Source organism: Pungitius pungitius, chromosome 1, assembly GCF_949316345.1.
Source record: "Pungitius pungitius chromosome 1, fPunPun2.1, whole genome shotgun sequence".
Classification (NCBI taxonomy): Eukaryota; Metazoa; Chordata; class Actinopteri; order Perciformes; family Gasterosteidae; genus Pungitius; species Pungitius pungitius.
Genome location: NC_084900.1, coordinates 9700444 through 9715219, shown reverse-complemented (window position 1 = coordinate 9715219; position 14776 = coordinate 9700444). Strand labels below are relative to the sequence as shown.

Genomic DNA, 14776 nt, shown 5'->3' with positions numbered 1-14776 from the left:
CACAGCCATGCGGCTCTGGTGAATTGAAGCAGATGCATCGGAGCTTGCGTTTGGTTGGGTGAGCCCGAGAGGCGAGCGGCTGACGCTGGCGTATTGTTGTGAATCAGCCCCCTTTGCCCCCCCCCCCTCCCCCCCTCCCTTTCCCAACAGCCTGTGTCATCCAGCTCCTGTTCCAACACACACACGCTAAAGAGCTGTTAGCTGCCGCAGTTTGAGAGCAGGTGCCAGCGTGGCATGGCAGCGCCCACGGGGCTCGCAGGCTGAAGACAGGCACCAGATCAACCGCCACTTTTCCACATTGTGCTCGCCGGTGGCCGGCCTTAATTATTATGGGCCGCTGTAATTAATTGCCGAGCCTCGGAGCAGCCGGCAGACATGGTCCAGAATCAATTTGGTGGTGTCATTTCGAGGTGGTGTCATTTCGGTGTTTGGGGCTGCCAGTGTGTCCGGCGGTCCCGTAGCCTGCCGGATCCAAGGTTAGATTGAGTGATTTACCTGGGTTTCAAACGTAATTATTCATCAGTTGTAAAACGGACTCTGACTTATGGTCGTCTGGTGCAAGCGCCTACCGTTGCCCTCAAAGGGCAAATGTTCTTGGGAGCTATAAAGATTATGGATTTGTTTGTCCCTTGTGGTTAGAAGCCTAAACACACAAAAAGGGACAATGTACACACACACACACACACACACACAAGGGCCAAGATTTAGGAGGAAAGTAGATGTGTATTGAGTGTTGAATACATCTCAGGGAAAATTGCACCTTGAGGTGTGAGGGCTAAAGAGGAAGTAAAACAAAGGAAGCCAGACCAATATAAAGAAGCAGGACATTTACACGGCGAAAGTGGAGGCCGGGCGCGTGATGATGAAGTTGTCGCCTCTAAACTTTGCATCATCTTTTAGAGAGTGGGCTAGTGGTTGAGCTCGTCTTGACCCTCCCATCCCCCTCAGCAGCCCATCTCAAATTACAGAGACCATCAAACTGCAGCTGCAGTGCTGCATTCATTTTCATGCTTCTGCACTGAGGAGCTGAAGAAGGAGTCAAAGGCAAGCTAGGGGAATGCAAAACACGAAAACACCAAAAAAGAGACTAACCTACTTTACTTCTCTCTGGGTGAGTATGTAGAAACTTATTAAGTGGCAAACACACACACATGCAAGTGCGCACACACTGAAAGACTTTTGCCTGTAATTGCTCCAGTTGGTTCACTGGAGCAGTGCATCATGGATCCCAGAAGTGGGAACAACAGCAAAGAAAAAGGGTCATACACACAGACACACACACACACACACACCCTCACCCCTGGCGGTCTGTGGGAACAGGCCGCCGAGGATTGAGACCGTGACCTCCTCCCTCCTCCCAACACTAAGTGGAACAAGTCTCTCAGGCCTCCTACATCCTGCGCCTTACTCCTCGGTCGGTCTTCAGTGTCTCCGCTTCCAACCTCAGTATTTCCAAAGACTGTCGATGCAGAGACAGAGGACAGTGGACAGAGTGACGGAGAGAGGACATAAAAGACATAGGCGACACCTCGGACTAACACACACAAACACACACGCTGAAGTACAGTGGTGGCAGAGGAGGGGGGATCCAGAAGGGCGGGAATGGCAAGGAAGGGAGGAGACGAACTGACTGACAGGCAAGCGGAGGGACGGCGGAGGAGCTTCAAGCAGCGCACCTCGCTGTAGACGAAGACGAGCAGGACTCTTTCAGTCTGCTGCATCTCATCCGAAAAAGAAAACCCCAACATATATAATCGTGCTGATCATGGACAGTGTAATATTCAGCATGTCTTTCCCCTCAAGATCTCCCACACGTCCCGTCTAGACGAGCTGAGCTATAGATTTAAAGCACTCTATGAATATTCAGGATTCATGGTAGCAGCCAACGGACGGAGGAGGGGGGTAAAGAAAAGACGGAGGAAGATCTGCGGGTGGGAGGAAGAGCGTTTAACCGCCGCAAACTCGCCATTAATAACGCTGATTAGAAACTGAGGGTTGTTCTCGCCCTTTGATATTCATCCCTCACCGCTCCCCTCGGCCCGTGAATTCGACGCGCCACAAAACATTCCCGGAGTTCGACTAATTGAAGACGAAAACAGACGGGAGGCAGCGACCGCCGCCGCGTGCTCCTGTTTTGGGGAAGCAGACAATCACACGCGGCGAGCGCTCTCTCTCGCGTGTCTCGCCGGGCCATCTGTCAGGGACAACCGGATCAGGGTGGCAGCACTCCAGCACCCCCCTCCCACCCTCAACCCCCCCCCCCCCCACCCCCTCTCGGTGGCGTTCATCATTATGTATATCGCTCTCGCTCAAGGTTCATAGCCAGTGGAGTGACACTGACCTCATTTCTCAGTGTCCCGTCCTCAGTTGGCCGGCTCACAGCCTGCTTTTCACAACAAACCCACGGCCCATCGATAGTCCCCAAGATGTCGACATTACTGCTACTGTCCTTCACCTTACTTCGCTGCAAGTATTATATTATATGTAATACGTCTGAAGGCACGCCGTCTGCACTGATATGCCGCTAATATAAAGTTCACTAAAAGTCCTATCTTAGGTTGTTGTAATCGCATTACTCCACATGACACGATCAGATATATTCGGTATTCACTAAGGCCAGGATGTCTACACTGGATTAGGTGTTCAAACCGTAAGACTCTTTTCATTCAAATGAATATATTCCTGATATCCTTAACTCTACACGTTTCGTACCTTTGCAAAGTATTTGATATCCCTTAGAATTTAAATGATCTTGCTGAGGTTTGAATGACGTTTGGGACTTGTTACGTTTGTTGTGGCCTTTAAGTGGTTCTAGATGAGTGAGTATGAATACTCATTGATACTAAAATTACGTTTGATAAAGTATATTCTGTCACGGTTTGGGTTCATGTCTTGTTTCATGTCTCTCGTGTTCCAGGGGTAACGTCACTTCCTGCCCTGTCCTGTCCTGTCCTGTCTGGTCCGGTCTGAGTCCTGCCTCTGCCTGCACCAGTGATTTGGACACAGGTGGAAACAATCATGACACTGCAGACAATCACAGGGAAGGACAGGACAGGACAAGACAGGAAGTGAAGTCACCCCAGGGACACAAGATACATGTTTGTTGCTATATATGATGCTCTGAATGTTTAATAGAGAACAATGTCATTTCTCCCATTCACTTATCGAGCAGCAGCACCAGTGTGTCTGTGTGTGTGTGGGGGTCTGTGTGTGTATTTATGGCGGCGCGGTAGTGTACGACTATCTCCTCCATATTTTCTGATTGTGATCTATAAATTCGGATGAAACGCTCTTTTTATCTGTTGATGACTTAATATCTCTTTACTCCAGAGCCTTGATGGCAACTCGGTCAGAAAATTGCAAATTTCACTCACTTTTACACAACTTCTATTGCGTTCCTAATCCTCTAAGTCAATATTTTAATGCGAAGCTTTTATCTGTCCCAGGTCACAAATCCCTGTCTGTAACTGTAAACAAAGTCCAAGTGCCTCTCTGCGTGGCAAGAGAGCAGCTGTAAGCTACGGCTGACATTCATCAGCTTTACTCTAGCCATGTTTTGTCCTCCTGCATCCTCCATTCTGCCACTTGCGGCCCTCTGTGTTTCCCTACAGCAGCGTTCATTTGCTCAATTACACCCCACTCGCCCCGTCCCTCTCCAAGACAGTGGGCCCATTTTGTGAAGCCGTGGCCCCATGTTGCCTCGGGCTACATGCTCACCATCGATGCATCGCTGCGTCCTACTCACCCGGTTTAAAGTGTGACCCTCCATTTACCCCCGATTACCCCCATTTAGGCTATTGGTCTGCATTCACATCCCATTCCATTATTGGTAGTTCGTTTTATTGGTAGTTCCAGCTGGATATGGTAAGTTTGGTAAGTTTCCAAACACACGTCTTTCCCAATCATTCCCTACGTTGCTTAGATTTTATACACAATTTGTTTTTTAAAGTGTCATTTGATGAGATTTTCTCATTTTTTGTTAAACTGTTTTATATAAAAAAGTAAAAATACTCATATTGTTTTTGTTTGTGGCCTGAAAATATACTTTTATACCACACCAGAATGTGGCACAGCACATTTCATTGTGCAGCCATGCTCACGCCGCACTTCGTTTGCATATCATGGCGAAAGTTTAACTGTAGAAACAAAGGAATATAACCTCCTTTACTGTTGGAGACCTAGTAGCCTTCTGAGAGAATCTGCAGTCAGTGGAATCGGTCACAGGGATTAAACCAAAATATAGCTTTTATAATTGATGGCGCACCAACAATCGATATCGGATCCCTGGCCGATGAGCTTGAATAGCCGGATTGGGTATCTATTTAATTCCGTTTTTATTCTATACATACACTGAAATGTAAATTCCTTTTGAAGAAACTATTTTTCTCAACTATTCAGCACACTAAATCTGTGTCTATGACAATATTAGGCCAGGCCTGATGTTTCCTTTTCCATTCTCGTCCACTCAACGAGGCGTACAGCTTATCAATCAAACACTGGTATCGGATCAGTACATTCCTGTTTAAAATGCTGATGGGACGATGCCTTCACTGACCACACAACTGTAAATCAATGCCAGTAAGGTTAGTGAAGTGCCTTTGAACCTGTGATGCAGCGGTCACTCGAAACCAACAACTTCAATAGTTTGGAAAGTTCTGGGAAAGGTAGCTAGTGTATTCATAAAACCTGCTCATTATTCATCACGCTGAAGATAAGCGTAGTTGCATAAAACCCAGTATTTGATGCTGGAACACTATAGAAGAAGCGTAGCTGTTCACAACTTGAAGGTAAAGCTGGTTTTTCATAACAAACTTAAGACCTTCAAAAGAGATACCAGAGGAAGAGGAAGGTAATCAGAGCGTGACGGCCGGGCCAGTCTGCACGAGTGTGTGTGCTTTAAGATGGAAGCGGAATCCGTCAGGCTGGATACGCTCAGGAGAGGGAGGAGATGCCCGCAGCGCATTCTTACCGGACTAAATGATGGGCCTGCGTACAGCCTGCCAGGCCGTGCTGTCAGCCTGTGATTAATCTACCACTGGCTGTCTAATTACCACCCGCGCCCCTCCGTGTTCCTCCGCCCCGCCGCGGACCCCGCTGACCCACGCCGGAAACTCACGGCTCCCGATGCAAATTAAAGCCCTGTAAATATTTGTTTTTAACTCTTGCCGACACATTGTTTTTCAATTTTGCGCTCCAGTGGTCCGCAACCTCAACACCACCCTACTCTACACACTCACACACACACACACTGATTTGTGTGTGTTGTCAACACGTTTTCTGACTGCTCTTCCTCCTCCTCCTCCTCTTCCTCCTCGATGTATCTCTGCAGCCTCCCATTGTGTCTGTATTGCAGCTTGCAGTCCATCATCCCGTTCCGGTCCACTGTCATCCCAGTCTAGTTTCCTTAGTGCGTGAATAGAGTCCAGGAAGGGAGGGAAGACAATGTGTGAAGATAGAAAGGATGGAAACCACATATTTTACACAATTGCATTAGCTGACGGCAGCACAACATGGTACGGCTGCATTGTGGGTAATGTAAGTTACAGGGTTTGTAGAAGAGAACAAAAAGAGACAATGTATGTGGTTCCCCTCGATTGAAACCCATCAGTAGCGTGACAGTTTGATATGAGTGGGGTGTAGAGCAATTAAACTTTGATTGGCTTTGGATGAAATGGAAAAAAAACATCATAGGATGAATCTTCAAGCAATTTAATTTTTTTTAAATTCTAACGCTCCACCTGAAATCTCTGCAATGTTACACGTTTGTATTACATAGAGAATTTGTCAAATGAAGTAAATTATTTAAAATGAGGCATTTCTCCTAAAACCATTAGCTTCAACATAATGCCAGTTAAAGCTCCTTGTCCATCATGTGAACGTTGTAAAATAGTGGAGCGGTTGTCATAATGACATTCCCATACAATAAGCTACCTTCATCCTTCATTGTCAGACTGGATTGCAGAATTAGGACGATGTAATGTGCCTCAATCACTAAGCCGTTGAAACGGTGGTGCAAGAGAGTTTAACACATTAATCAGCCAGCAAATTAGTCTGTTAGTGAAGATCAAAAATATTGCTTGAAATTTGTGGTCACATGTGAAGGGAACCAGAGAGTTTAGCACGATGCTGTAGGACAGTGAAACAAATGACTTATTATGTGATATCACAAGGGGGTGGTGAGCTGCCTTAGAATTTGGAGAGATCAGAATATATAATGAAGCTGAATCTCGAAATGGCTTCAGGGTCCTGCCTGTTTACTGGCCCCCTTCTTTCCTAAAAAGTGACATTTTATTTGATTGGTCTTGGTCTGCTCTTTACATTCGTCCCCTTCTACATATGCCCCCCTTTAAACTGTACAGCATTAAACTGTGGTCCCAATCTGATTCCATTTTCCCCCACGCCGAGAGGCAGATGGAGGAATGAAAAAGAATAAATAATAACAATAATAAAATGCACTGACAGGAGCCTGAGTGAGGCCTGACCTGGCCGCCGGCTCTTGTCTTTTCGTAACCCCCCCCACGCACACACACACCGTCAGCACGGTGGCAAACATACAGAAACACACACACACAGGGGCCGCGCCCCGCCCCATCTACTGCATTAAAGTGGCATCTGCAGAGATGAAAAGGGCCTTTTCCGTTCCACCACTCAACTTCCACTCTAGCATGTCCTCCGAAATGACTGTGATCAACACCTCTAACTCGGGTCCCACGGATAAAAGCACTCACAGGGGCATCGTGGATACAGAAAAACTCCCAATTTCTGCTAAACGTGCAAAAGCCAACACATATGATCAGAAATGCTATAAAGGACACATTGACGCGCTTAAATGTCAATTTTTATGTCCCGGCCTCGATGTGCTACTTAGCCGCTGTGAAAACAAATGAGCTGTGCCCAATCGGATGCTGTCAGACCTTGAGAGCCTCGAGGTGGTAATGAGCGTAATGTATTGGTGCGTGAGCCGGCTCCTGGCTGCACACTGCCGTGCTAAAAATGGGCTGCTGTATGCGTTCTGTTGTTCGTTAGTCTCGTGACGCCAAAATTTGTCTTCATCTGTTTTCTTCCTTCAGACCGTCAGTCATTTGGGGGGGGGAGGGGGGCGGTTGGGGGGGGGCGCCTCTCTGACCTCATTCACCCACTGAATTCAGCCTGCACCGCCAGCCAGGCAAAAAGTAGGGTTACTATCCGTCATTACGTCCAACCCGCACTAAAGGACTGCAAGACGAAGGAAGAGGTGGCAAGCAATTACACGGGAGGTCTTCGTGGGTGGTTCGGCTGCCGGATTGGAGTAGAATTGGGTGGGATTGGTTTTGGTGGGATTTAGATTGTGCCCAGTAAGCTATGTTGCAGAATGGTGATGTATTCGATTGTCAGACAGTGATCCCCAGGCTGATCCACCGGAGGAAAGCTTAGGAAACTTTTTAGCTAAAGAGCCTTGTTGAATTTGTAAAAACAAACGAGCAGCTATGAGAAAAACAGGAGAAAAATGGAAATACGAAAGACCAAGGATCTGATAGTTGTTGTTGATTGTTGGGCTTTAACAGTCCTCCTCAGGAGGCCTACCCAATTCGTGAAACTAATGCAAGGACATGAATCTCGAAATTTTTTGTAACCGGGTCCAGGAAGGTTTCTCTTCTATTTCTTTGGGGCTAACATGTGCATGTAGATTGGGTAGATTAGACCTGAGTGGATTTAGATCTAGTGGTGTGTCCTGGTTATTGCAAGAGGAATTCGGGCTCTTTGAAGCGCCGTCAATCTGGTGGTACCTTTTTTGCAATTACTCATTAAATGATGGAGATTTTACCGATCTGGGTCAATTTACTATTTTGGGTAAGGTCAAATTGTCTTTGGGTAAATTACGACTTGCATCCCCTTTTTTGGTGGGTATTTTCTCTGTTCTGGATCAGATTAGGCGTCTGATTATCCATTAGTCCTTTTTAAATTAAGACTCTGGTCTTGTATGGCTCAGCAACATTTAACATTTTGAGAAATGTACATTATTTTGAGTAATAACAAAGGTTTTGTTTGTTTACCGGAAACTTTGTAATTTGTGGTAAAGTCAAGGAGAGGAGCTAGACACCAAACAAACGGGATTATAGTAGAATCATCGTTCTCCACAATGGACCGTATCCATTTTGGTCTACACATAACTTTAATCCAAATCCACACCCAGGCTGTATAAATTTAAAGGAACAAACCTTAATTTCCTCTCAAATTAGGTGCAATTTCAATCCCGCTCAATGATCACACTGCAGTCAACACGAGCGCAGACTTGACCTTGACATGGCAGATTAACGGCACATCAATTGCCAGGACGCCGCTGTCACTGCACATAAAAGTGGCTCCCTACATGAATTAAAGATAACATTGAATCATAAGCATTATGTAATTCTTGTCTTCCTATGAGTGAAGAAGGCTCTCCCCCTCATGGCAACAACATCAACACCAATGTCTGGTGGCAGTTTTTGAAGCAGAGATCAGCTGGATAAAGCACGAAAAACAATTTGTGGGATCTTATCTCTGTTGAGGCCGGTTTTAATTATTGAGAACACAAGTAAAAGGCACGTGCAACATGGAATACAATCCAGTTATCTATTACCGAATATTTCACTAGTCTCAAGTATTTCAAATCAGTTCAATAACACTCAAAACATGGCAAAGCTTCAAAACACCTCCTCCCATTGCTTCCTGATCAATTTTGCATCTTCTATATTCAGCTTTGACTTGTCTCTCTAAAAGCGTCTGGTAGTTTCACTGCGAAGACCCATTAAAAGGTTCGGTGACCCGTTTGTTGTGACACGAGCCCAGAGTGAAATCACTTCATCCTAACTGTGTCAAATACATATAACCCCGCATTAATTAGCTCACGGTAAAGAGTCCCCCTGCCAGAGGCAGAGTTCGACGAGGAGCACCATGAGCGGTGTGCTGCCTGTTTCTTTACTGAATGAAATTGTTTGTGGAATGTGCTCATTGTCGATCGATACCGGCCTCGCGTCCGTCGATGGGGACGTGCAATCAGCCAACCAGTAGACATTGTACCTACTAGCTTAGCATAAAAGTCATCCACCTTCTCATCTTATCATGGTAATGGCGCAATTTCTTTTTTTTTAGACGGATCAACTAGGATTGCCCCCGACCCGTCTTTCCATTTAACACAATGCAAAAGGTCTTTATGCGTTAAGGTCACTAGGGGTACAGCGCCGCAACGCTTCTCGATGAACGTGTTGAGTTGCATTTGGCAGATTTTCTGTTGCGCTCTGGCGCCCGGCTAACGCTCCACGAGAGATTCCTCAAAACGGAGTATAGCCAAAGCAATAGAAGAAAAGGTAATTGTTCAGACACACGCCAGACATAGAGCTGCTTTATTTTACCTTTTAGTATCGACGCTGGAAACATTCAGTTTGGTGTTGTGCTCTTTGCGAATCAGTAACTCTGCTTTCTTCTCCCCCTTAGTGAGAAGTATTTAGCTGTCCACTTGAACCCTTTTTCACAGCATTCGTGTTGCATTCATGAGTGGGATATTGACTGGACTTTGCAAATGGTACAAATTTTATAGCCAAGCAGTTGGCCTGATTGGAAGAAAATGGCCGTACCGTCTAATTGAATTTGTTGACAGGCGAGAGACGTTGCAGTTCAACATATCAAGCAGTAAACTTGCATCACAGGTTTTTGGGTCAGCCTCAGGCTGGGTCAGACCCAGGCGGCACAGCAGGCTACGAGAGCAAGATGTTTCATGTCTGATGGGCTGTGACCCTGAATAGTCCTGAAGAATGATGACAAACGAGCTTCATACCAAATTTCAATAATGTTTAGTCACGTACTGCTGGGCGGCATGGCCACCGGGGGCAACACCAGCGGCTGGACAAACTTTGCATGAAATTGGGATTTTTCGAAACCAAAAACCCTTCAAACAGCACACAGCTCCTCTCTTGGGCACAAGTTGTCTTGGTGTCTCTCTGGTCTCTCGTTGTTCCTCCGGCATCGCTCTTTTCCCCTTGTTTTCATGTAGAAACCATGTATAGCACGACTCGATCTCAATACACGTGGGACAAGTAGCTCCGGCCGCTGCGCCCTCAGCAACGAGGTGTAGAGATCAATTCTGCTGCCTGCCAGTTGTTATGACGGCACATGAAAAATTCATACCGCCAGGAAATCTTACCGGTTGAAGCGGTTTACCGCCCGGCCCTGGTAAAACGTTTTGCATAAGGCTTTGCTCATCCTCAATGATACATTTATTCATTCCCTCCTGTTGAAATCCAGGTGGCAGTGTGCAGGCTGGTCAAGAGATGAAAATAGAATCCTTTGTGTCGCCGTGTTTTTAGATGACAAATTCCGAGTGAGTGGGGGCTGGAGCAGAGAAAGATGGACGTCTATAGTGAAAAGACCCATCTGGTCTCCCTCCTTCTTCCTTTCTCTGTGGGCTGGTGCAAAAAACATTCTCCCGATAGCATGAATCACCCACATGATAGTGCTGCGTGAATGCACCGACACACACTGTGTGTTCAGGAGAGCCTGCTCCTTTTAAGTCTGTGTCGGTAAGTGTGATAGCACGTGCTCTACCTCTTTATATGGCCACGCTCAGCTCTCCTTCCACCGGTCTCCCCCCCCCTCCCCTCTGCTTTATCAATCACTTAAGCTCTCCCGCTGCTCACAGCAAAGTCAGGCCTATTAGGCCCTCTAAATGAGCCAATTAGCAATTAAACACTCAGATGCACCCCAAAATTCCGGAGGTCCCTTCAAGCACCGTAACGCCTGCCAGGACCTTGGAATGGAACCAAGTATTCTGGGTGGTGCGGGCCAGAAGAGTCCAGTTGTCCTCTCCTCGGGCCTTTAAATGTGTATCTCGTAGATGTCGGCTCCCCTGAGACACTCCGGGGTCAGCTAAGCAGCACCTCCATGAGCCTTTTTACTCAAGCACCCGGAAGAGTCTCCACTGACCAGAGAGAGGCTTTTCATTAACACCAGGACCTGTTTCCCCTTACTCTGCATTCTCACTTCTCATTATCGCCCCGTTCCATCTCACATTCCCTTTTATGTCTTTCAGAGGATGAAAGCGTAATGGTAAATTGTTGGTGTGTGTGTGTGCGGGTGGAGTCCCTGAGCGCAGCGGGCCGGCCCCTAGACTCTCTGTGGTTTAATTAGAGCTCGTATCGGGCTGCCCGCTTCTCCGTAAGCGCGGGCGCCCCGGGGACGCACGCACACACACACACACACACGCAGGCGGGCGCGTGGGCGGAACACACAAGTCCACGACGAGAGGAACAAAGGCGGGCTGCAGTATCTTTAGGTGGAGCGCACTGTACCAAAAGAACACAATGAGCTTTTACTGATGGTGACGGTCACGCTTGCAATTACCGCTTTCTGAGAGAACACAAATCCCCCCCCCCCCCCCGCCACCCCCACCCGTCTCTGTCTCAAGGAGCTTTTTGAACATCACAAACTTTCTTAGCACATTTGCGTGTCGGTGAGAGTGAGACTGGTGGCCTGCTTATCAGCACATATACTCATTATCTTTCGTCTTGCCTCAAGACACTTAACTCCCATACTTTTAAATTCAAACGGCTTCATTGGCAGTGGGTAAAGAGGGGAAAACAAAAACACAGAGGCTCTTCAGGCGATCCAGTAATACGGTTAACGATGACTCGGTTAATGGGACAATTAAGGCTCGGCAATGAAGCCAGAGAGAAGCGGGAAAGAGGTAGTGGTGAATTGTTTAAACCTGATAAGATGGAAACGGAAACGTCCGGACATAAAAGAGACGTCTCGGTTTCTCCCGCGCAGTCTTCATTACTGCAACAGGCCTCCTGCCGTTACGTAACGCCGTCCGACAATGCTGTGACGCCGTAATCTCCTCCATGCATCGTGCTTTTCCTGACTCGGCCTGTTACATGAGGATTTGCACATTTCCACAGTAGATTACATGGGTGGGTGTACAGTGGGTTGAAACCTGTTCATGTGTGGGTCAATTAAGGCTTACCGTGTGCATGCGTGTGTGTTTGTGTCTTTGTTCTCTGCATGTAGCCCCAAAAAATACCCTTGCTGTTAAAAGCAGCTTACAGGCAGACATTGTTGACCCTTGACCTTACTGGGCAGTGAAAGGCTCATCTTGATCCCAAGCGTCGACTCCTGATCGACCCTGTGTACTCTACATAGGCTGAAAGGGTTCCTTGAGAAAGGGAAGTAGCTCCAACGCCGAACATTGTGGATGCAGGGATGGAGTTGTTAGCTGCTGTTATACATAACTACATAAAACTACCAGCAAATGTTAAATGGAGGTTTCCTTTGAGTGGCAGTATGATGTGTTCAAGCTCTGTTCAGAAAAACATGTATGATAGAGCTTTCATGATGCAATTAAAGAAAATCTTTCTGAACAGGAAACTGGAAACCTGAAACCTATTTAGCTATTGCTCCCTAATACAGCAACATGTTATTATTGCACTACTCAATTACTGACGCTGGTGGGTCAGACACAGCACCGGGAGAGGTTGGGTGCTTTTTCTCTCCAAATGGAGTACACACTAGATGTTTTTGCGGCTTATATTGCATTGCCAAAAGTAGACAACAGATCACAAGAATTACATGCTGGAGAAATCCGATTGTAATCGTGTGAAGGAAAACACATAAAAAGTTCCCCAATGAGCCTTTTTGACTTGATCTCAACAAGGCTGTCTGTCGTTTCATCTTGACTGCTTTCCTTTCAGGGTATGTTTTTCTTTGCAGTTGAACAGTTGAAGGGCGAATGTTGCTCTGACAACTTTTAATGGAATATATTTCTGCCTCAGATAAACTATAATCTCTCTTATCTTTCTCTCTCCTCCCACCCCGCTCCCCCCTTTGCCACCATCTCTGTCTTTCTGTTTTTCCCTTCCCTGTGTATCACTATCATTTAAATCTCCCTCATCCTCCCCTTTTCTGCCTCATTCTGCAGATTTCAGTGGCTGAAAAAAAGGCGTCGATCAAATGATCTGGATAATCGAGGACCGATAGGGATGGAACGCAACAGAACCATGACTGGGGTAGCGTTTTGGATCCTTGTTGCTCAGAATCAACACTGACCTGGCACCCAGGCCGAGGTCTGGCCTCCTTCCCCCGGCGACTTTTCTTTCCCCCAGCGACTACTTTGCCCTCCATCTGACCTCCAGTCAGAGCACCTGGCCTTGATCATACCCTTTCAAGGTCTGTCTGCTTTGGGGTTTTTACAACCTCTTATGCTTTACTTTCCAAACTGTTGGTTATAATCCACACTCTCTCATAAAAAGACTCAAGTACCCTAAAAAAGACCATGAATCCAGTCATGTACCCCCTTCCGCTTTCTCTAAGCAAACAAGGGCGGCAGGCGTTGTTGTCCCGAACGCGCCCCCATAGTCTCCTTACGGACTGGTGCCTAGTGGGCTTTCTAGGCCTCATTGTGCTCTTCAGCCTGGCCTCGAGTCAGAAAACGGACCCTTCCAAGCACCCTTTAGTTACTACCAATTACGGTAAGATCAGAGGCATCAAGAAGGACTTGAACAATGAGATCTTGGGTCCTGTAGAGCAGTACCTTGGCGTCCCCTATGCCACGGCACCCATCGGCGACCGCCGCTTCCAGCCGCCCGAAGCCCCGGGATCCTGGCAGGAGATCCGCAACGCCACCCAGTTTGCCCCCGTGTGCCCTCAGAACGTCCACGGCGTGCTCCCGGAGATTATGCTGCCCGTGTGGTTCACCGACAATCTGGACGTGGCGGCGGGTTACATCCAAAACCAGAGCGAGGACTGCCTCTACCTCAATATCTACGTGCCCACTGAGGATGGTGAGTGGGCATTATTAAATGAAGGGTCGGGGAAGGCTGGGGGATGAGGGATTTAGTGGGTAACAGTGGGTTGAATTAATAAATTGCCTGTTTGATAAGCCCCGCCCCCTTAGGTACTTTATGCCTGTCAAGCTTTCCATACTCACCCAATACGTATGTGTTAGGGCAGAGTATCTGTACACATTATTTTGAAGGTATCATCTGAAAAAGGCCAGGACAATGTTGTATCCAAATTCTCCCTTCAAAAAAATACCTCAGTAGAAAAAACAATTTAATTTATTTATGGATTTGATCGTTGCCATCACGGCAAGCATTCACCAATGTGAAGTGACGCTTGATTGGCCCACTAGCGTTGCAGCTTCAACCCATACGGCTCTTAGCAAAGAGATGCCTGGCACCACTTCCAGCAGCTAACAGCGCCAACAACAGCAACATGGCTAACAAAGCCAACAATTACAAGCTTTGGGGGTTCTGATGATACCCAGCCCCAATAAGGTTAATAATAATAATGGGGACAGATTCACTGTGTCATTTTTATTCTGGTGTGAACCGATGCTGATTTTACATGACCGTTATGGGATTGTTGAAAATTCTTAGCTAACATTTTATACTTCCAGTGGACTCAAAACAAAAACGTCGTAAAGGGGTGTAAATGAATTACTCCAAGGCCTCATAACCCAGGTGCCAAATCTGCATATTACCCCTCAAATACAGCTCTTAGTACAACCCTGTGTACACCACTTTAGCATGCAGAGAAATCCAGAGCTTGACAGGCCAGCTGTGCCTAGTTACAGTTGCTGCGCTATGATTGGACAATTGCTGTTCACTGGTGGGGTGCAGGGAACGGTCAATTAGTACAACTCATAAGTGAGAGGAGTCGAGGGAAGTTCACTTTATGTTGAAAAAACTGTATGCAATACCTTAGAATGTTTTAATTACTTTCCATGCACATTGACTCCTTTAAACGCCATGAATATTTGATATGC

The 14776-nt window shown here is 46.8% G+C and overlaps 1 protein-coding gene across 2 annotated transcripts in view; it reads left to right on the top strand.

Annotated features, from left to right (window-relative positions):
* nlgn2a (neuroligin 2a) overlaps window positions 1-14776 on the top strand; it is a 140572-nt gene that overhangs the window by 38249 nt on the left and 87547 nt on the right. For both annotated transcript variants that reach the window (XM_037480921.2, XM_037480920.2), the window contains exon 2: window positions 12929-13790. In XM_037480921.2, the coding sequence (XP_037336818.1) occupies window positions 13283-13790 (508 nt within the window). In that variant the 5' untranslated portion in view covers window positions 12929-13282. The remainder of the gene's footprint in view (window positions 1-12928; window positions 13791-14776) is intronic.